Source organism: Chiloscyllium plagiosum, chromosome 16 (genome assembly GCF_004010195.1).
Source record: "Chiloscyllium plagiosum isolate BGI_BamShark_2017 chromosome 16, ASM401019v2, whole genome shotgun sequence".
Lineage (NCBI taxonomy): Eukaryota > Metazoa > Chordata > Chondrichthyes > Orectolobiformes > Hemiscylliidae > Chiloscyllium > Chiloscyllium plagiosum.
The window spans coordinates 1454632-1479158 of NC_057725.1; the positions used below are offsets into that span (position 1 = coordinate 1454632).

Consider the following 24527-nt stretch of genomic DNA (forward strand, 5'->3'; position numbering starts at 1 on the left):
TATCTCTCCACGCTTCAGGGTCTCTGCCTTTATTCCTGATGAAGGGCTTTTGCCCGAAACGTCGATTTTGCTGAAGCTCCTCGATGCTGCCTGAACTGCTGTGCTCTTCCAGCACCACTGATCCAGAATCTGGTTTCCAGCATCTGCAGTCATTGTTTTTACCTTCAATGTAAGGAATGTCAGGAATAAGAGTGATGAACTTAGAACATGGATCAGTACTTGGAACTATATTGTTGTAGCCATAACGGACACATGGATTTGATAGGGTCAGGAAAGGTTTCTGGATGTCCCAGGGTTTTGATATTTTAAAAAGAACAGGGAGAGGGTAAAAGAGGAGGGGGAAAAGCATTTTTAATTACAGAGTACATCACAGCTACAGAAAAAAACAAAACACACAACGACCCTCGATGTTGCGCCGACCTGTGGAACCAATCTGAAGCCCTACATTATTCCATTTTCATCCATATGTCTATCCAATGACCATTTAAATGCTCTTACTACTCCAAGTAAAGAAACTACCTCTGACATCAGTCCTATATCTATTACCCTCAATTTAAAGCTATGTCCCCTCGTGCTAGCCATCACCATCTGAGGAAAAAGGCTCTCACTGTCCACCCTATCTAATCCTCTGATTATCTTCTATGTCTCTATTAAGTCACCTCTTAACCTCCTTCTCTCTAATGAAAATAGCCACAAGTCCCACAGCCTTCCCTCATAAGACCTTCCCTCCATACCAGGCAACGTCCCGGTAAATCTCCTCTGAAGCCTTTCCAAAGCCTCCACATCCTCCCTATAATGTGGGGACCAGAACAGTATGCACATACTCCAAATGCAGCCACACCAGAGATTTGTACAGCTGCAGCATGACGTCATGGCTACGAAACTCAGTCCCTCTACCAATAAAAGCTAACACACCGTATGCCTTCTTAACAACCCTGTCAACCTGGGTGGCATCTTTCAGAGATCTATGTACATGGACACAAAGATCTCTCTGCTCACCTACACTACCAAGAGTCTTACCATTAGCTCAGTACTCTGTATTCCTGTTACGTCTTCCAAAGTAAATCATCTCTTATTTTTCTGCATTAAACTACATTTGCCAACTCTCAGCCTAGCTCTGCAGCTTATTTATGTCCCTCTGTAAAATGCACTATCCACAACTCCACCAACCTTAGTGTCATTTGCAAATTTACTAACCCATCCTTCTACGCACTCATCTAAAGTTATTTATAAAAATGACAAACAGCAGTGGCCCCAAAACAGGTCCTTGTGGTACACCACTAGTAACTGAACTCCAGGAAAAACATTTTCCATCAACCACCACTCAGTCTTTTTCAGCTAGCCAATTTCTGATCCAAACCGCTACATCACCCTCAAACCCATACCTCCATATTTGGTGCAATAGCGTACTGTGGGGAACCTTATCAAACGCCTTACTGAAATCCTTATACAGCACATCTACCGCTTTACCCTCATCCACCTGCTTGGTCACCTTCTGAAAGAACTCAATAAGGTTTGTGAGGCACAACCTACCCTTCACAAAACCATGTTGACGAGCCCTAATCAACTCATCCTTCTCTAGATAATTATAAATTCTATCTTTTTATAAACTTTTCCAACACTACCCACAACCAAAGGAAGGCTCACTGGTCTATAATTGCCAAGGTTGTTTCTACTCCCCTTCTTGAACAAGGGGACAACATTTGCTATCTTCCAGCCATCTGGCACTATTCCTATAGACAATGACAACATAAAGATCAAAGCCAAAGGCTCTGCAATCTCCTCCCTGACTTCCCAGAGAATCCTAGGATAAATCCCATCCAGCCCTGGGGACTTATTTTCACACTTTCCAGAATTGCTAACACCTCCTCCTTGTGAACCTCAATCCAGTCAAGTCTAATAGCCTGTATCTCAATATTCTCCTCGACAACTTTGTCTTATTCCAGTGTGAATACTGATGAAAACTATTCCTTTAGCATTGTCCAGTCTCCTCTGACTCTATGCACAACTTCCCACTACAATCCTTGATTGGCCCTAATCTTTCTCTCGTCATTCTTTTATTCTTGGTATACCTCTTGAAAGCTTTAGGGTTTTCCTTGATCCTATCTGCCAATGACTTCTCAAGTCCCCTCCTGACTCTTCTTAGCTCTCTCTTTCGGTCTTTCCTGGCTAACTTGTAACTCTCAAGCACCCTAACCGAGTCTTCACGTCTCATCCTAACAGAAGCTGCCTTTTTCCTCTTAGTTGTTGAGAAGAGTTTGTCTATTGTGTGGAAGTCAGTAACAGGAAAGGAGCAGTCTCTTTATTGGGCGTTTTCTATAGAGCACACAATAGCAGCAGAGATGGAAGAACAGATTGGACAGCAGATCTTGGAAAGATGCAGATGTAACAGAGTTGTTGTTATGGGTGACTTCAACTTCGCTAATACCGATTGGAATCTCCTTCGTGCAAATGGTCAGGATGGAACCAGTTTTGTCAGGTGTGTTCAAGAAGGATTCCTGACTCGATATGTTCATAGGCCGACGGGGGAGGCCATACTGGATTTGGTACTAGGCAGCGAGCCAGGCCAGGTATTAGATCTCTCGGTGGGAGAGCACTTTCTGACAGTGACCACAACTGCCTCACTGTTACCATAGCCATGGAGGGGGATAGGAGCAGACAGTATGAGAAGGTATTTAATTGGGGGAGGGGAAATAACACTGCTATTAAACTGGAGCTATGGAGTATAAATTGGGAACAATTTTATGGGAAATGCACAACAGAAATGTGGAGGCTGTTTAAGGACCCTTTGTTGGGAGTGTTAGATAACTTTGTCCCACTGAGACAGGCAAGGAATGGTAAGGTGAAGGAGCCTTGGATGACAAGAATAGAGGAGGTTCTCATCAAAAAGAAAAAGGAAACTTAAGGTTGAGGGAGCAAGGATCTGATACAGCTTTAGATAATTACAGGTTAGCTAAGAAAGAACGCAAAAATGGATTGAGGAGAGCTGGGGGGGGTTCAGGAACAAGCCTTGGCGGGAAAGATTATGGAAAATGAAAGGCATTCTACATGTATGTGAGGAGTAAGAGAATGATCAGAGAGAGGGTAGGGTCGATCAGGGATACTGGAGGGAAGTTGTGCCTGGAGTCTGAAGAGGTAGGGGAGGCCCTAAATGAGTTTTTTGCTTCAGTATTCACTAGAGAGAGGGAACTTTGTTGATAGGCTTGAACAATTTGATATGAAGGAAGTGGATATGCTGGAGATTCTGGGAAGCAGCAACATAGATAATTTCCCAGAGTCGGACCAGATATATCGAAGGTTATTATGGGAAACGAGGAATGAGATTGCTGTGCCTTTGGTAATGATCTTTGCATCCTCACTCTCCACAGGAGTAATACCAGATGATTGGGGGGAGGCAAATGCTGTTCCTCTGTTCAAGAAAGGGAAAAGGGAGATCCCTGGGAATTACAGACCAGTCAGTCTTACCTCTGTAGTAAGCAAGGTACTGGAAAGGATTCTGAGAGATATGATTTATGAGTATTTGGAAAAAACATAGTGTGATTAAAGATAGTGAACATGGTTTTGAGAGGGGCAGGCCATGCCTCAAAAGCCTTATTGAGTTCTTTGAGGACCAGACGAGACAAGATGACAAAGGTCGAGCAGCGGATGTGGTGTATATGGATTTCAGTAAACAATTTGATAAGGTTCCCCACAATAGCGCTCATTCGGCAAGTTAGGAGGTATGGGATATAAGGAAATTTGGCTGTCTGGATACAGAATTGGCTGGCTGAAAGACGATAGCGAGTGGTAGTGGATAGGAAGAATTCCGTTTGGAGGTCGGTGAGTTTAAGAGCCACAAGGTTTTGCTGCAGTTCTGTAAAACCCTGGTTAGACTGCACTTGGAATATTGTGTCCAGTTCTGGGTACCTCATTATAGGAAGGATGTTGGTGCTTCAGAGAGGGTGCAGAGGAGATTTACCAGGATGCTGCCTGGATTGGAGGGCCTGTCTTATGAAGAGAGGTTGCGCGAGCTCGGGCTTTTCACACTGGAGAGGAGGAGGAAGAGAGGTGACTTGATAGAGGTGTACAAGGTAATGAGAAGCAGAGGTAGAGTAGATAGCCAGAAACTTTTCTCCAGAGCAAAAATGGCTGTCATGAGGGATCATAATTTTAAGGTGATTGGAGGAAAATTTAGGGGAGATGTCAGAGATAGGTTCTTTATGCAGAGAGTGTGGATGTGTGGAATGCATTGCTAGCGGTGGTAGCGACATTAGGGACATTTAAGCAACTGCTGGACAAGCACATGGACTGCCGTAAATTGAGGGGTGTATAGGTTAAGGTGATCTTAGACTAAGATAAATGCTCGGCACAACATAATGGGCCGAAGGGCTTGTACTGTGCTGTGTTCTATACTCTGTTCCTCTATGATCATCAGGCAGTGGTCATTTGCAGCCAGAAAATAAACAACGTATTGCAGTTAAATTCCTTACTATTCCATTTATGCACTTCAACTGATATTGTTCTCCAAGTGTTCCGAAATTTGAAAGTGCCCATGGAAATCTTAGTTAATAAATATTTTGTGGAGATCAAGCCTTGAAAAGACACAGCCATATAGTTCAACAAATAAAACCCTCCGAAGAGTAACCCACCCAGACCCATTTCCCTCTGACTATTGCACCGAACACTATGGGCAATTTAGAATGGCCAATGCACCTGACCTGCACAACTTTGGACTGTGGGAGGAAACTGGAGCACCCGGAGGAAACCCATGCAAACACAGGGAGAATGTGCAAGCTCCATACAGACAGTCGCCCAAGGCTGTAATTGAACCCAGGTCTCTGGTGCTGTGAGGCAGCAGTGCTAACCACTGAGCCACCATGTTTGTTAGGTGGCAATGGGTAAAAGATTAGAAGCCATAACTAACCAAGTAATATTTCAGTTTTAATCTGGCAAATATAACAACAAATCCAACCTCTTGACAATTATACCAAAATAATGATTTATTTTTAAAAAGTGACAAAATTCTACTGTGGGGATTGCAAATGACAGCTCCATTAGCATTCTTACTTTGCATTAAATTTACAATTGCATGAAGTAAGGATATGTTTTCATTATTTATAGTTCAGTTACCCGAGTGTTGTTTCTTTCTGCTTTCAGTTCAGAAATTTCTTCCTCTCTTTCCAGGAGATGCTCTCTGCATACATTTAATTCTTTTGTGAGTGCTGCAAACTCCTGTAAAAGAAATATGGGACTGGTTTAAATTTAGACATTTACTATTAAACAGAACCATAAAACAGAAAAATCTAACTTTTTTGCCAGCTAAATGGGAGAAAATTCTTCTAAAGTAGCATTCAGTTAAGACTATTCACCAGAAATGCAAAGCTTCTTTTGGACTGCATATACACTCGACATGGGTGCTGTGCCTTAGTAAACGGTTAATATGCAACTGAGTCAAAGCAATAGTAAACTCCTGTAAACAAATCCATAAGAAATTGACTTTGTCAGCTCCTTTCAGCCTATCAGGTCCATTCAATCATTTAACGAGATCATGGCTGATCTGATAATCCTTGACTCCATTTTTTGCCTTTTCCCGAGACCCTTGATGCCCTCACTGATTAAAAATGTGTTTCCCTCAGCCCTGAATATACTCAATGACCCAGCCTTGATAGCCTTCTGCAATAAATGTATCTACAGATTCAATACCATCAGAAGAAATTTCTCATCTCGGTCATAAATTGACAGCTCTGTTCAGGAAAGCAATTCCAATCATTATAAAATCACAGTTTAAACACAGCTCTATTTTGTTTCACTTTGCCTTAAGTTTCAATCTTCCCAAAAATTAACATTTTGTTTTCAGATAATTCCAGGTTGGCAGCACCATTTCATGTTATTTAAGTAGTTATCCTTCATTGAGTAGTTTAGACAGTAGCTGAACCATTTCATTCAAGTGATCACAGCACATACCCAGTGAGACAGGAAGACAAAAACATACCATTATGCTCATCAAGAGATGCAGAAACAAACCTAGAAAATGAGAGCAGGACGACGACATTTGGCCCCTAAAGCCTGATTCACCATTGAATAAGATCACGAGTAGTGAGGTTTTGTTTTGAATTGCACGCTCCCATCCACCCTGATGGCATCCAACATTATCTGACAAGAATTTACCTACCTATGCTGGACCGCCATTTCACTGCCTTTAGAAGCAGAGAGGTTCCAAAGTCACATAAACCTCAAACTTTTTTTCTCATTTGAGTCCCTAAAATGAGATGGAAATGTGTTGCTGGAGAAGCGCAGCAGGTCAGGCAGCATCTAGGGAACAGGAGAATCGACGTTTCGGGCATTAGCCCTTCTTCAGGCTAATGCCCGAAAAGTCGATTCTCCTGTTCCCTAGATGCTGCCTGACCTGCTGCGCTTCTCCAGCAACACATTTCCATCTCTGATCTCCAGCATCTGCAGACCTCATTTTCTCCCTAAAATGGTCAACCCAGTTTTAAAACAGAGCACTTCAGAGGCAACAGTCTTTCCACTTCCACACTGTCAACATCATTTGGCATCTAAGACATGTCAACTAAGTCACCCCTCACTCTAAAGTCTAGTGGCATCAAACCCAGCCTGTCCAACCTAAAGACAACGCCCTCATTCCAGGTATCAATCTACTAAACCTCCACTGAGCTGCATCCTGTGCATTAACACCTTTCCTTAAATAAGGAAACGAACTGCGCACAGTAATCAAAATGTGGCCTTACCAAAGTCCTGTATAACTGACGCATAACATCCTTACTTTCAGGTTTAATTGTAAATCTGAGATAACCACCTTCGTTGTCTACTACACCTTCAATTTTGGTGTCATCTGCAAAATTTTTAACCATTCACATCCAAATCATTTATATAAATGACAAAAAGCAGTGGATCCAGCAATGATCCTTTTGGCACACCACTGGTCACAGCCTTCCAGTCTGAAAGACAACTCTCCACCAGCCCCCTCTGTCTTCTACCTTTGAGCCAGTTCTGCATCTCAATCAATATCACAAAAACAAGATGTAGTCATCATCACATTACTGATTATGGGAGTTTACTGTGTGTAAAGTTACTTTTCATAGACAGGAGACAGGCAAGCTATGGAAAGATTTGTAAATAAGGATGAGAATTTTAAAAAGATAAGTGTTGCAGGGCAGAGATACTGCAAGTCAGTGATTATAGGGTACTGAATGAATGGGATATATTCAAAGGTAGAATGTGGAGTTTTCAATGAGCATAAAGTTATTTAGGGTGAAAGCTGTAGACAATACAGGAAAACCCGAATGGGAAACTGGAGGTAAAGAAATGAATTACATTTTCAGCACGTGAGCTAGGTCACAGCCAATCCCAGGTAATATTACAGAAATGGAAGTGAACAATTTTGGTGCTGGAGTGGAGACAAGTCAGAAGCTCACCGTGAGGTCAAATGCATCACCCAGGTTGCACAGAAATTGGTTAGATGGTTGAAGGAAGAGGATGGAATTGGTAACCAGCTAATCACATTTACGATGGGCCTCAGGGGCTTAAATCAAGAGTTTTGGTCTGAAACCTCATCTTTGTTGCTGTTAGTCCAGGCAAGGCAGCAGCTTGAGACTGGAATTCGGTGTACCTGCATGCCAACTGGAATGTGCAGATCCTCCAAGCAACTGCACTGTTTAGAGGGTTCACTGTTTTGGTTTTCCCAACATTTAGTTCAAGCAGATTACACTCATCCAATATTGTATGTCAGACAAGCTGCATGATAATCATGAGGAATTTGGAGAGACGCTTGTGAGGTAAAGCTGTTTGGGTGAAGACAAGTATCCAAGATCTCAATTACAAACAGGAATGTTCAGTGTCCTGATCAACATCTATCTCAAGCAACACAATTAAAACATTTTTACCTGGCCAGTTATGTGATGACAGAATGAGGGAACTTGCTATGTGTAGATTGGCTTCCTTATGGACTGACGACACTTCAGACATACACCACAATGTGCTCTGGGACATCCTGAGAAAGTGAAAATTTCTCTAAATATGTTCAAACTCATCTTTCTGAAATCTGTCTCAACACTTGCTTTTACATTGACAAGTCAAATTCTACATTTTACACTTTGTACAGTGAATGTGTATTGCTGAAAGGCCTTCAAAGAGCACTGAATGAATTCCTGCAAGCGGAAATTAGCTTAATATATAAAAGTGGATTAACCAGACTAATGGTACTCATGGCTTCTTAAAGTGGGTGGTTGATGGGAAATAGGTCCGCCTCCGCCGTATCTGCTCCCAGGAGGACCAGTTCCACCACAGAACACACCAGATGGCCCCCTTCTTTAGAGACCGCAATTTCTCTTCCCACGTGGTTAAAGATGCCCTCCAAAGCATCTCGTCCACATCTCGCACCTCCGCCCTCAGACCCCACCCCTCCAACTGTAACAAGGACAGAACGCCCCTGTGGCTCACCTTTCCCACCCTACCAACCTTCGCATAAACCAAATCATCCGACATTTCCGCCACCTTCAAAAAGACCCCACCACCAGGGATATATTTTCCCCTCCCCATGCCTTTCTGCCTTCCGCAAAGACCGTGACTACCTGGCCAGGTCCACTCCCCCCTACAAATCACCCTCCCATCCTGGCACCTACCTCTGCCACCACAGGAATTGCAAAACCTGCGCCCACACCACCTCCCTCACCTCCATCTAAGGCCCTAAAGGAGCCTTCCACATCCAAAGTTTTACCTGCACATCCACTAATATCATTTATTGTATCCGTTGCTCCCGATGTGGTCTCCTCAAAATTGGGGAGACTCGACGCTCCTAGCAGAGCGCTTTAGGGAACATCTCCGGGACACCCGCACCAATCAACCACACCGCCCTGTGGCCTAACATTTCAACTCCCCCTCCCACTCTGCCGAGGACATGGAGGTCCTGGGCCTCCTTCACCGCCGCTCCCTCACCACCAGACGCCTGGAGGAAGAACGCCTCATCTTCCGCCTCGGAACACTTCAACCCCAGGGCATCAATGTGAACTTCAACAGTTTCCTCATTTCCCCTTCTCCCACCTCATCCTAGTTCCAAACTTCCAGCTCAGCACTGTCCCCATGACTTGTCCGACCTGCCTAGCTCCTTTTCCACCTATCCACTTCACCCGCCTCCTTGACCTATCACCTTCATCCCCTCCCCCACTCACCTATTGTACTCTATGCTACTTTCTAACCACCCCCACCCTCCTCTAGCTTATCTCTCCACCCTTCAGGCTCTCTGCCTTTATTCCTGATGAAGACTTTTGCCCGCAACGTCGATTTTACTGCTTCTCGGATGCTGCCTGAACTGCTGTGCTCTTCCAGCACCACTAATCCAGGTTGATGGGAAATGTTCATTCTGGAGTTAAGGATCTGTTTTGGAGCTATTGCTGTTTGTCATTTTTATAAATGACCTAGATGAGGGTGTGGAAGGATGGGTTAGTAAATGTGCAGACGATACTAAGGTCAGTGGAGTTGTGGATAGTGGTGAAGGATGTTGCAGGTTACAGAGGGACACAGATAAGCTGCAGAGCTAGGCTGAGAAGTGGCAAATGGAGTTTAACGTGGGATAGTGTGAGGTGATGCACTTTGGAAGGAGCAACAGGAATAAGGAGTACTGGGTTAATGGTAAGATTGTTGGTCGTGTAGATGAGCAGGGAGATCTGTGTCCACATACATAGGTCCCTGAAAGTTGCCACCCAGGTTGATAGAGTTGTTAAGGCGGCACACAGTAGGTTAGCTTTTATTGTACAGGGATTGAATATCAGAGCCACGAGGTCATGCTGCAGCTGTACAAACCTGTGATGCGGCTGCACTTGGAATATTGTATATAGTTCTGGTTACCGCTTTACAGGAAGGATGTGAAAGCTTTGGAAAGTGTGCAGAGGTTACTAGGATGGTGCCTGGTATGGAGGGAAGGTTTTATGAGGAAAGGCTGAGAGACTTGAGGGTGTTTTTGTTAGAGAGGTGGTGGTTGTGAGGTGACTCAATTAAGACATAAGATAATCAGAGGGTTAGATAGGGTAGACAGTGAGGGCCTTTTTCCTCGGATGGTGATGGCTAGCACGAGGGGACAAAGCTTTAAATTGAGGGGTGACAGAAATAGGGCAAATGTCAGAGGTAGTTTCTTTACTCAGTAGAAGATGTGGAACACAATGCCTGCAACGGTTGCAGACTCATCAATTTTAAGGGCATTTAAATGGTCTTTGGTTAAACAGGTGGATGAAAATGGAATAGAGTAAGATAGATAGGCTTCAGATTGGTTCCACAGGTCGGTGCATCATCGAGGGCCGAAGGGCCTGAACTGCACTGTAATGTTCTATGTTCATTTTCAGAGTCAGGTAGCAAATTGCCATAAAGGTCTACATCACAAAAAATGGCTTTTCGCTATCATATCTGTGCCAGTCAAAAACACTTAACTATTGTTTTTTGAAGAAGTAACAAAGAGGATTGATGAGGGCAGAGCGGTAGATGCGATCTATATGGACTTCAGTAAGGCGTTCGACAAGGTTCCACATGGGAGACTGATTAGCAAGGTTAGATCACATGGAATACAAGGAAAACTAGCCATTTGGATACAGAACTGGCTCAAAGGTAGAAGACAGAGGGTGGTGGTGGAGGGATGTTTTTCAGACTGGAGGCCTGTGACCAGTGGAGTGCCACAAGGATCAGTGCTGGGCCCTCTACTTTTTGTCATTTACATAAATGATTTGGATGCGAGCATAAGAGGTACAGATGGTAAGTTTTCAGATGACACCAAAATTGGGGGTGTAGTGGACAGCAAAGAGGGTTACCTCAGATTACAACGGGATATTGATCAGATGGGCCAATGGGCCAAGAAATGGCAGATGGAGTTTAATTCAGATAAGTACAAGGTGCTGCATTTTGGGAAAGCAAATCTTAGCAGAACTTATACACTTAATGGTAAGGTCCGTGGGAGTGTTGTTGAACAGAGAAACCTTGGAGTGCAGGTTCACAGCTCCTTGAAAGTGAAGCCGTAGGTAGATAGGACAGTGAAGATGACGTTTGGTATGTTTTCTTTTATTGGTCAGAGTATTGAGTACAGAAGTTGGGAGGTCATGTTGCGGCTGTACGGGACATTGGTTAGGCCACTGTTGGAATATTGCGTGCAATTCTGGTCTCCTTCCTATTGGAAAGATATTGTGAAACTCGAAAGGGTTCAGAAAAGATTTACAAGGATGTTGCTGAAAATGAAAATGTGTTGCTGGAAAAGCGCAGGTCAGGCAGCATCCAAGGAACAGGAAAACGACGTTTCGGGCATAAGCCCTTCTTCAGGAATCCTGAAGGGCTTATGCCCGACACGTCGATTCTCTTGTTCCTTGGATGCTGCCTGATCTGCTGCGCTTTTCCAGCAACATATTTTCAGCTCTGATCTCCAGCATCTGCAGTCCTCACTTTCTCCTTACAAGGATGTTGCCAGGGTTGGAGGATTTGAACTATAGGAAGAGGCTGAACAGGATGGGGCTGTTTTCCCTGAAGCAAAGGCTAAGGGGTGACTTTATAGAGGTTTACCAAATTATGAGGGGCATGGATAGAGTAAGTAGACAAAGTCTTTGCCCTGGGGTCAGGGAGTCCAGAACTAGAGGGCATAGGTTTAGGGCGAGAGGGGAAAGATATAAAAGAGACCTAAGGGGCAACTTTTTCACGCAGAGGGTGGTACATGTATGGAATGAGCTGCTAGAGGATGTGGTGGAGGCTGCTACAACTGCAGCATTTAAAAGGCATCTAGATGGGTATATGAATAGGAAGGGTTTGGAGGTATATGGGCCGGGTGCTGGCTGGTGGGACTAGATTGGGGACAGTTGGAGACAGGCAGTATATGTTCACTCTGCTACTGACACCCACATCATTGAAACAACAAAGGAAGTCACTTATAACGTAGGTGTCATGCTTGGAGACCTTTGCAGTTGATTTGACTTGAAGTGCATGCGCCAAAACTAAACATGAATGCGACTGGACCTGGTTATATATTTTACATCCATGTTTCTTAAATAATCATGGTGTAAAATAATACATTTGTAAGGAAATAGAGCACAAGTAGATAAATGATGCTGATAGAATACTTATGAATGACTGAACAGGCTCAACTCTCTAATCTATTCCTTGAATTTTCAAATTTGAAAAGACTCATCAGATTATTTCACATAACCATGGCAAAGATAAAGCTCCTACTTATAGATTAGTTTAGCATGCCAAGATTTCCCAAGGTGCTCCCCTTGCAATGAGTTGTAATTGCTATTGTTGAAAAGACAAACATGGCAGCCTAAAAGGCATCTGGATGGGTATATGAATAAGAATGGGTTTGGAGGGATTATGGGCTGGGTGCTGGCAGGTGGGACTAGATTGAGTTGGGACATCTGGTCGGCCTGGACGGATTGGACCAAAGGTCTGGTTCCGTGCTGTGCATCTCGATGACTATGACTATTCTAATCCCATTTTCCAGCACTTGGCCCATATTCATAGTTAGAATTTTCCTCCTACAATTCGTAGGAACATTTTATTAAAAGGACAAAACAGTGGCAATCTTATCAGAGACCATTATTCTCAAAGACGACAAGTGGTCATCAAATTTAAGTTACAAATGTGTACAGCCCAAAGCTGGAGTCCATCTGTGGCAATAAAAATTGGAAAGTCAGAATTAAACAGAAGATTGCAATATATTGGAAGATTATAGGTCACTTGAGTTTTGTTCCTCTTGATAACTCAATAGTGTGGCAGGCTGCAAGTTTACAATGTGAAAATTACTAACGTACAAAAATCAACACTACACATCACTCAATGTATGAATACAGGATTGCTACTTTAATTACAAAGACACATTTATGCATTAGCTGCAATTTCTCAATTGCCAAAAAGTCACTATGTAACAACACTACATATCAGTTTCTAAATACAGTACTAATACAGTACAAATAAATTATTCAGTTCTCAGAACACAGGTGAATCAAAATGTCCACCACTCTGTGTCTGGAGAAGTGTAAGCACAGAGGAGAAGCAAAACCAGTTGGGTCAGAAAGTGGAGACAACTTGTTGCCTGCCTGCATTGAGCAGAGGGAGGGCTCAGTCCAGACAAAGAAAAGAAAATTTACAAGTGCTTAATTTGAACGATCACATCACAAATTATGATTGTGCGTTTTAGTGTGTCAATGGGAATGCAGCACAGGCAACTTGAAAGTGAAAGGCATGGCAATGTCTTTCAGTTACACTGTGCAACATTATTGTATGCATTTGTTTTTAGGTTGTGGAGCATTGACCAAGACTGTAAACAAATTTATTCTACTTTTGAGTAGTATAAGGAATTATAGAGCATTTTACATTGTAATGCTGTAAGTTCGGCTCTGAAAAGTCACAGCTACAACATGGTTGCTCATGCAGACTTTAGGAAGTCTATTAAAAATGGAATTTGCAATAAATCCAATTCTGGAGGAGGAAATAAAGCTACTCTATAACTGTACCCTGGAGAAATTTTAATTAAAAGATGAAATTGCTGTTATAATTAATCTGAACATGAAAATAACCAGCAGTTACATAAGAGAATCTTCTCAGAAATTTCATTACAGTTCAAAATATTTCATTTCAGTGGAAGCTATTCAATTTGTCTTTCACTGAGCAAATGTGTCATCTGTTACCCACAACGATACCAAGTCACAAAGAAAAGTGACACTCTGGGTCCTTCTACTTTAGTGTTAAAATCATAAAACTGCAAGTCCTGTAAACAGCTGATTGAAAGCAGCTATGGAGATTTATCCCATAAATCAATTAAACGTATGTCTCCATCAAAGTATGGGGGCCCCTTCTACAGGCTGTCCCCATGTTGTGAATGATTTCTGTTCTTGAGTACATTCAGATACGGTGCAGGGCAATATAAAGGAGCTGCCTGTAAGTATAAGACATGTTCCATATGTAATTTGAACAATATGACATATGGAACATGTCTTATACTTACAGGCGGCTCCTTTATATTGCCCTGCACCGTATCTGAATGTACTCAAGAACAGAAATCATTCACAACATGGGGACAGCCTGTAGAAGCTCCATTTCAAACAGTAAAATATTGACCTATGTGTAATCTGTTATTTGAACATTAATTGGTCCCATTTCGACTTGCAACTGTTAGACCTGAAGTAGGAGCAGAAGCAGGCCATTCAGCCCATCATGTCTGGTCCAAATTTTCATGAGTTTACCGTTGGTTCATAATCTTTAACTTCATTTTCCCACCAATTCCCCATAACCCTTTATTCCCTTAGGAGATTAAAAAAACCTCTCTCAGCATTGAATATACTTGTCAATCCAGCCTCGACAACCCACTACAGTGAAGAATTCCACAGATTCACTGTCCTCAAAAGAGATTCCTTTTCATCCTGATTTTAAATATGTGACACACTATTCTGAGCGAGTTTGAGGTTCTGCATATAAGTTTTGTCACTGAACTGGAAGGTTTGTTTTCAGGCGTTTTGTCACAATACTTCATCGGTGAGCTGCTGGTGAAGCAATGGTGGTATGGCCCGCTTTTTATTTACGTGTTTAGGTTTCGACGGTTGGTGATGTCATTTCCTGTTCTTTTTCTCAAGGGGTGTTAAATGGGATCCAAGTCAATATCTTTGTTGAGTGCGTTCCGGTTGGAGTGTCCAGGCTTCTAGGAATTCTCGCACGTCTCTGTTTGGCTTATCCAAGGATGGATGTGTTGTCCCTGCCGAAGTGGTATTCTTCCTCATCTGTATTTAGAGATACTGGTGAGAGTGGGTCATGTCTTTTTGTGGCTAGTTGATGTTCATGTATCCTGGTGGCTAGTTATCTGCCTGTTTGTCCAATATAGTGTTTGTTACAGTTCTTGCAAGGTATTTACTTGTTGTCTGTATAGGGTCTTTCAAGTTCATTAGCTGCTGTTTTAGTGTGTTGGTGGGTTTGTGGGCTACCATTATGCCAAGGGGTCTGAGTAGTCTGGCAGTCATTTCCGAGATGTCTTTGTCGTAGGGGAAAGTGGCTAGGGTTTCTGGATGCATTTTGACTACTTGTTTGGGTTTGTTGCTAAGAAATTGGCAGACTGTGTTCACTCGATCTATCCTGTCTATGCTTCCTTCTTTTTCTTAACCAAACCCTCAATTTCTTTAGTCATCCAGCATTCCCTATACCTACCAGCCTTCCCTTTCACCCTAACAGGAATATACTTTCTCTGGATTCTCATTTCTGAAGGCTTCCCATTTTCCAGCCATCCCTTTACTTGCGAGCATCTGCCCCGAATCAGCTTTTGGGAGTTCTTGCCTAATACCGTCAAAATTGGCCTTTCTCCAATTTAGAACTTCAACCTTTAGATCTGGTCTATCCTCTTCCATCACTATTTTAAATCTAATAGAATTATGGTCACTAGCCCCAAAGTGCTCCCCCACTGATACCTCAGTCACCTGCCCTGCCTTATTTCCCAAGAGTAGGTCATGTTTTGCACCTTCTCTAGTAGGTAATCCATTTATTTTTACCTCCAAAAAGTAAAGGCCTAATTTATTCATCCTCCAATAAGACAACCCACTCATCCCAGGGACCAAACCTCACTGTCCTGCCTCAAAGGCAAATATACGAGGTGGAACCTGGGACCATTGTGGCCATTTGACAGATATGGATAGAGCAGGGACAGGAATGTTTGGTGCAGTTTCAGGATTTAGACGTTTCAGTAAGAACACGGTGATGGTAAAAGAGGGGGAGGTGTGTCATCGTTAGTCAAGGACAGAACTACAGTGGCAGAAGGGACGTAGAGATGTAGAGCAAAGAGGAGCAAAGATGATTCTAGATAGGAGCGAGAGTAACAGGGTAGTTGTTATGGGGGACTTTAACTTTCCAAATATTGACTGGAAAGACTATAGTTCGATTGCTTTAGACGGTACAGTTTTTGTCCAGAATGGTTTCCTGACGGTATGTAGAGACTGGCCAACAAGGGGCGAGGCCACATTGGATTTGGTACTGGGTAATGAACCAGGGGAGGTGTTAGATTTGGAGGAAGGTGAGCACTTTGGTGATAGTGACCACAATTTGGTTATGTTTACTTTAGCGATGGAAAGGGATAGATATATAATGCAGGGCAAGAGTTATTACTGGGGGAAAGGGAATTATGATGTGATTAGGCAAGATTCAGGATGCAGAGAATGGGCACAATTGAAACGTGGAGTTCATTCAAGGAACAGCTACTGTGTGTCCTTGATAAGTATGCTCCTGTCAGGCAGGGAGGAAGTGGTCGAGCGAGGGAGCCTTGGTTTACGAATAAAGTTGAATCTCTTGTTAAGAGGAAGAAGGCAGCTCACGTAAAGATGAGGCATGAAGGCTCAGTTTAGAGCTCTTGAGAGTTACAAGTTAGCCAGGAAAAAAACTTAAAAAAGCGCTAAGAGGAGCTAGGAGAGGACTTAAGAAGTTGTTGGCAGATAAGATCAAGGAAAACCCTAAAGCTTTCTTGAGTTGGATCAGGAATAAAAGAATAACTAAAGAAAGATTAGGGCCAATCAAGGATAGTAGTGGGAAATTGTGCATGGAGTCCAAGGAGGTACGGGAAGCGCTATATGAATCATTTTTGTCAGTAATCACACTGGAAAAAGACATGCTGTCAAGGTGGATATGAAGATACAGGATACTAGACTGGATCCTGGGGACTGGATCCTGGGGACTGGATCCTGGGGACTGGATGGGGTTAAGGTTCACAAGGAGGTGGTGTAACAATTCTGGAGTGTGTAAAAATAGAGAAGTCTCCTGGGCCAGATGGAATTTATTCTAGCATTCTCTGGGAAGCCAGGGAGGAGATTGCAGAGCCTTTGACTTTGTTCTTAATGTCATCATGGTTGACAGAAATAGTGGCAGAAGACCAAAGGATAGCAAATGTTTTCCATTGTTCAAGGAGAGTAGAGACAACCCTGGTAATTATAGACCAGTGTGCCTTCCTTCGGTTGTGGGTAAAGTGTTGGAAAAGATTATAAGAGATAGGATTTATCATCATCTAGAAAGGAATAATTTGATTAGGGATAGTCAACACAGTTTTGTGAATTATAGGTCATGCCTCACAAACATTGAGTTATTTGAGAAGGTGACCAAACCGCTGGATGAGGGTGAAGCAGTTGACGTGGTATACATGGATTTCAGTAAGGCGTCTGATAAGGTTCCCCACGGGAGGCTATTGCACAAAATACAGAGGCATGGGATCGAGGGTGATTTGGCGGTTTGGATCAGAAATTGGCTAGCTGTAAGACGACAGAGGGTGGCGGCTGATGGGAAATGTTTATCCTGGAGTTCAGTTACCATAAGGACCTGTTTTGGGGTCACTGCTGCTTGTCATTTTTTAGACATGACCTAGATGAGGGATTGGAAGGAAAGGTTAGTAAATTTGCAAATGACACGATGGAGTGTGGAGTGTGAAAGGATGTTGCAGGTTACAGAGGGACATAGATAAGCTGTAGAGCTAGGCTGAGAGGTGGTAAATGGAGATTAATGTGGAAAAATATGAGGTGATTCACTCTGGAAGGAGTAGCAGGAATGTAGAGTACTGATCTAATGGTAAGATTCTTGGTAGTGTGGATGTACACAGATCCCTGAAAGTTGCCACCCAGGTTGATAGGGCTGTTTAGCGGTGTAAGGTGTGTTAGCTTTTATTGGGAGAGAGATTGAGTTTTGGAGCCATGAGGTCATGTTGCAGCTGTATAAAACTCTGGTGTGGCTGCACTTAGAATATTACGTACAATTCTGGTCACCGTTTTATAGGAAGGATGTGGAAGCTTTGGAAAGTGTGTAGAGGAGATTTACCAGGATGTTGCCTGGTATGGAGGAAAGTTCTTATGCAGAAAGGCTAATGGACTTGAGGCTTTTCTCGTTAGAGAGAAGGTTGAGAGATGACTTAATTGAGATACAAGGTAATCAGAGGGTTAGATAGGGTGGACAGTGAGAGACGTTTTCCTCGGATGGAGATAGCTAGCACAAGGGGACATAGCTTTAAATTATAGGGAGTGACTGATATAGCACAGATATCATAGGTAGTTTCTTTACTCAATAGTAGGGGCGTGGAACACACTGCCTGTAACCTGCCAAATTTAAGGGCATTTGAATGGTCACTAGATAAGCATATGGATGAAAATGGAGTAGCGTAGGCTGGATATGCTTCAGATTGATCTCTACAGGTTAGTGCAACATTGTACTACACTGCAATGTTCTATGTTTTATGTTCTAAATCCTTGAAAATGGACACCAAAAACTACACAAAATATTCCAAATGTGTTCTTAGTACAAGTGTGTGGGAATTTGTCAAGACTTTCTTATTCTTGTACATCCACATGCTTACCTTTTAACTGGTCTCTGAAACAGATGAGCAAGTCATTCAGTTGCACTAAACTTTAACAGAAATATTAAGGAATAAATTCCAGCATAATACCCTGACATAAACTGGACACACCAAACTGAAAAGGTACACCTTACCAAGTCCTCCTGACCGAGAGGAGACTTCGGCCAAAACTGGATGAGTTGCCCCAGATTCTAGTGGAGTTAATTTCTGATAATTCACATCACTGAATTACCCCTCACCACTAGCATGAAAGTAATAAAAATGGGGCCTTTAATTTCAAAATGATTTTTAATACCTGGGACCTTTCAGGGACGAAAATAGTTTCATCGAACGAAAAAAAACACTCACTTAAGATGGCCACAGTGGTCATCTGCCCCGATAGAAACAAGCTCACGAAACAGTGATAAACACAATCAAATCAGTCAGCCTGCACTGAAATAAAAGCGGTTATAAAATGGCACTGAAACTCAGATCTGTATCTTTCGGTTGATTCACGTCTCTTGAAGTTTTGTATGTTGGGATGAAAGTCGATTGCGGATTATCCAGCGTGAAAAAAAATGAAGCCAGAAATGGGAATACACAAATGACCTCTATTTTAGACAGCAGCTTATGGGCAGTGGGAGAAGGAAAGTGGATTAGTCACCAGACCATTCAAAACACACTCTCTCTCTTTCCCTGCATTTCTCTGAGCCCCTCAAACTCAATGCTTGGTGATGGAGTAAATTGGATAAACATTCACTTCTTAAAATCACAGTTATTATAAATCTCACAGTGGCTGATACAAGTCATCAATTGTATAGGTATGGTTTCATGCAAAACCCAAGACCTCAAGGACTCTAAGCATGTTTTAATTTATGTCTGATCATCCTTCTTATGCTGGACACTCGCCCAGTTTGTAAAGTTAATACCAACACTAGTGTGTTCAATGTCATGTTTTATTACTTTTGTTGGGTGAGTAAGCAAACCTATTATCCTTAATTTCACTCCAGACAACTTTGCTATTGGCTCCTTGATTTTTAACCGGAGACCTATGTTGAAATTGAAGTGTGATAGCTGCAAACTAAAAGCGGTTTAAAAAGGAAGCCAATTCACACCTACTCACATGATTATTACACCACCACCAGTTCGTGGAAGCATGCAAACCCTTAAAGTGCTGGAAAATTGCCCAGATATGACCATTCCTGAAAAAGCAACAAAAATTCAAACCAGTCATTTATTGCCCCATTGATTTATTTCAGTGATCATCAAATGATGGCAGTTGTATCATACCATCATTCATGCGACAAAATGACATTTGGCAGTAATGCCGTGCTAACCAAATGCCAGTGTAGGTTCCATCGGAATCATTCACATGAGACTTTATGATAGTCTTGGTTAAAACTTGGCAAAAACAGTGGAACAACAGAAGAAACAAGAATAGAGTAATTGTCAAAACATTACCTGACCAAACGTGACACCAAGACGGTTAGCACTGCTGCCTCTCAGCACCAGAGACACTGATTCATTTCCTGCCTCAGGAGAATGCGTGGAGTTTGCACATTCTCCCCGTGTCTGCGTGGGTTTCCTCCGGGTGCTCAGGTTTCCTCCCACACTCCAAAAATGTGCAGATTAGGTGAATTGGCCATGCTAAATTGCCTGTAGTGTTAGGTGAAGGGGTAAATGTAGGGGAATGGGTCTGGGTGGGTGCGCTTCAGCGGGTCAGTGTGGACTTGTTGGGCCGAAGGGCCTGTTTCCACACTGTAAGTAATCTAATCTAATAAAAATCTAATCTAATAAGACCACTTAGCCTTTCTTCTCTGAAGCAGTCCCTCAGATTTAGGATGACTTTCTGCTACTCTGGCGCTGAGAGTAATGAGGTGGCTAAATAATCCAAAACCAAGTCCATAAACCCTTGTGCATGTTGGGGCAAAGTGTGCTTGCATAAGGTAGTGAATAGGACATTCAGGTTTTTACATGCATCTTGCCTGGAAGAGACAATCCATGTCTGGAAGAGACACACAATGGTTGGCGTCTTCAAAGTTTCTTATCCAGTCTGGGTTGTCTTGGTTTACAGATTCCCATGAGTCAATGGGGATACCAAAGTTATTTCAAAGGAAGGTTTTGAAGACATCTTGAATAATTTTCCTCCGGCCTCCTAGTAATGGCTAGCCATGACAAAGTTCAGTGTCGAAATCTGGTTTTGAAAGGTGTGTACCAGGAATGTGAATGACGTGACACACCTAACATAGTTGATTGACTGCAATCAGAGCCTCAAATCTGGGGATGCTAGCCTGAGAGGGGACACTGATATTGGAGCATTATCCTGTCATTGGATTTGCAGCTGCATCACTGGTAGTGTGCCTTGAGAGCACTGAAAGGTCTGCTCTACTTTGGCCACATTTTTGATCCATACAAAAGGATGGTAACACTGTTGCCCTGTAGACCTAGAGCTTGATGTTGAGGTTTGAGTTTTCTGATCAAAAGTCATATTTGTAGACAGAAAACCAAAGATTGTGCTGGCACATGGTAGGCAGTGATGAGTTTTGTCAATCTCTTCCCTCACTTGCAAGATGCTTCCAAGGCATGAGAATTGACCGACATCGTCCAGTGGCTCATCATGAATAGTCAAGGTACAGTGCTACACTGTGGCACCAAGCTGGGGAAGATCTTTGTTCTCTGGATGGTTAGCCTATGGCCTGTTCTCTCATTTGCCTCGGTTGCTGCTCGCTTTCCCTACATTGTCCTTGCCAACTGCACTTTTCCAAAGGTTTGCATTCTCCCACTTTGGCACTGGCGTCACCAGGAGAATCAGCTCATCTCCCTTTGCCACATGGGGCACTGAGCAACTGGGGATGGAGGAGGATTCCTATTTGGTTGTATTTGTTGACTTCTTGAGTTGGAGCATTTTCATTGATAACTGAGATATATTGCTTCTGGGCAAGGGTGAACGAGGGGCAAGGCGCATTTGCTTAATCCATAAGGGGCTCAATAAGATGGTCAAATAGTTTGTTGTTTTTTTTAAGATGAAGTGAACCCCAGGGAGGTTGTGTTACTGTTTTGGACCACCTTTCCAGAAGAGTATCTGTTGCCCTTTGCTTTGAGCTGGCCTTCTTTCACTCATGGCAGTAATATCAATGTCACAGCGCCAATGTTCTTGCATGATCATAGCACTACAACATTCAGGTTTGTCACTGCTGGGGTTGTCCATGAGACTGCTGAAGTTCCAGATCCCAAACTTCATTTTGAAGAGGAGGAAGACTCTTGTGTGTTGGTCCTTTAACATCGCATACTGAATTCCACAGAGTCCTGGCTTTAATCGATATTATTGCTCGATGGAAGGAATAGCTGAGATGATTAGAGATCAGGCTCTGTTGCATGCACAGTGATTCACCTCCAAGCAGCAAAGGTGAGCAACATTCAATTACTCTGTCCCCGTTGAGACAAATTTTTAAAAAAGGAAATGAAAGCAGGATGATAAATTAGATCACCCATGACTGTATTGAAAGTGAACCAGACTCAAGGGGTCAAATGGGCTAGCCTCACTTTGTTCTTCTGCTAATGCAGGTGATAATGTTGGCAATGCTGTCACTGTCAGTTGTTCCTAAACCTGATTCTTAAAAATAAATTAGAAATAAAATTATGACATCAACATTTGAGCAACACTAATTGCCACAAGACACAGCACCTGCATTTCCATCAGAAGTGAGAGAATTAATCTTTACTACTCACCATAGAAAAATACAACGCAGTACAGGCCCTTTGGCCCTCGATGTTGCGCCGATCCAAGCCCACCTAACCTACACTAGCCCACTATCCTCCATATGCCTATCCAATGCCCGCTTAAATAAGTCACCCCTAAACCTTCTTTTCTCTAGTGATAACAGCCCCAAGTGCCTCAGTCTTTCCTCATACGATTTTCCTTTCATACCAGGCAACATCCTGGTAAACCTCCTCTGCACCCGTTCCATTGCCTCCACATCCTTCCTATAGTATGGGGACCAAAACTGCACACAATATTCCAGATGCGGCCGTACCAGAGTCTTATACAACTACAACATGATCTCAGGACTCCGGAACTCAATTCCTCTACCAATAAAAGCCAGTACGCCATATGCCTTCTTCACCGCACTATTTATCTGGGTGGCAACTTTCAGAGATCTGTGCACATGGACATCAAGATCCCTCTGCTCATCCAAGATCCCTCTGCTCATCCAATTTCCACAAAGAGTAATCACTCTCTACAACTTCATAAAATGGAATTTTGATAGCATTGTACAGCAATTATTTCCGCTGTACGTAGCCAGACATGTAGAAAATGAAACACTAAAAATTAGGTAAAGCACTTTCAACACAATACAATCAAATTAATGTAACATACCCAAAGCATGTTAAGGCTGCAACCTTTGCAAAATGTCATATTGGAGAATTTAAGTATGTGAAGTACATGTCTCGAGGTTAATTTAATGCATAATTGGCAAAACAGGTTTCCAGCTAGCAGCTGTCACAAAACGTTCCTTTAGTAAAGATGAAGGAATGTATTTGTGCAATTGTACAAGACTAGAAAACCACAGTATTCACACTCAACCACAATGAGATTTTTGCTCTTTGTGTAGAGTTCAACAACCGCAACGAATTGAAGTAATAGGGACTGCACACCCCAATTTTAAAACACAGAACAGAGGAGTACAGGATAGTACAGGCCCTTCAGCCCAAGATGCTGTGCCGAGCATTTATCTTAATCGAAGTCCAACCTAACCGACACACCCCTCAATTTACTGCTGTTCACAGGCTTGTTCAGCATCCACCACACTGTGTAAAGAACCGACCTCTAATGTCTCCCCAAAACCTCCTTCCAATCACCTTAAAATTATGACCTCTCGTGACAGTAATTTCTGCCCTGGGGAAACGTCTCTGGCTATCTACTCTATCTTTGACTGTCTGTGTGGAGTTTGCACATTCTCCCCGTGTCTGCGTGGGTTTCCTCCAGGTGCTCCGGTTTCCTCCCACAGTACAAAAATGTGCAGGTCAGGTGAATTGGCCATGCTAAATTGCCTGTAGTGTTAGGTGAAGGGGTAAATGTATGGGAATGGGTTTGGGTAGGTTGCTCTTCGGCGGGTTAGTTGTGGACTCGTTGGACCGAAGGGTCTGTTGCCACACTGTAAGTAATCTAATCTAATCTTTTCTGCACTCTCTCTAAAGCACCTACATCGTTCCTATAATGAGGCAACCATGAACACAATACTCCAAGTGTCGCCTAACCAGGGTTTTACAGAACTGCAGCAAAACCTCACGGCTCTTTCCCTATTAATTTAACCTAAAACACCATATGCCTTCTTAACAACCCTATCAACTTGGGTGGCAACTTTGAAGGATCTATGTACATGGACCCCAAGATCTCTGTTCCTCCACACTGCCAAGAATCCTGTCTTTAACCCTGTACTCAGCATTCAAATTCAACCTTCCAAAATGAATCACTTCGCATTTATCCAGGTTGAACTCTATCTGCCACTTCTCAGCCTCTGCATCTGATCAATGTCTTGTTGTATCCTGCATCAGCTCTTGACAAGATCTAGAACACAACCAACCTTTGTATCATTGGCAAAACCTCCTGCCCAAAATCCACAAACCTGACTGTCCCGGCCGACCCATTGTCTCAGCCTGCTCCTGCCCCACCGAACTCATCTCTGCATACCTCGATACGGTCCTGTCCCCCTTAGTCCAAGAACTCCCACCTACGTTCGGGACACCACCCACGCCCTCCACCTCCTCCATGATTTTCGCTTCGCCGGTCCCCAACGCCTTATCTTCACCATAGACATCCAGTCCCTGTACACCTCCATCCCCCATCACGAAGGACTTAAAGCCCGCCGCTTCTTCCTTTCCCGCCGTACCAACCAGTACCCTTCTACTGACACCCTCCTTCGACTGACTGAACTGGTCCTCACCCTGAACAACTTCTCTTTCCAATCCTCCCACTTCCTCCAAACCAAAGGAGTAGCCATGGGCACCCGCATGGGCCCCAGCTATGCCTGCCGCTTCGTAGGATATGTGGAACAGTCCACCTTTCGCAGCTACACTGGCACCACTCCCCACCTTTTCCTCCGCTACATCGATGACTGTATCGGCACTACTTCATGCTCCCACGAGGAGGGTGAACAGTTCATCCATTTTACTAACACCTTCCACCCCGACCTCAAATTCACCTGGACAGTCCCAGATTCCT

General features: G+C 43.2%; 1 protein-coding gene across 11 annotated transcripts in view; it reads right to left on the minus strand.

Moving 5' to 3' along the window:
* LOC122557607 (liprin-alpha-1-like) overlaps positions 1 to 24527 on the minus strand; it is a 237289-nt gene that overhangs the window by 127737 nt on the left and 85025 nt on the right. For all 11 annotated transcript variants that reach the window (XM_043705331.1, XM_043705336.1, XM_043705327.1 and 8 more), the window contains exon 2: positions 5110 to 5211. In XM_043705331.1, the coding sequence (XP_043561266.1) occupies positions 5110 to 5211 (102 nt within the window). The remainder of the gene's footprint in view (positions 1 to 5109; positions 5212 to 24527) is intronic.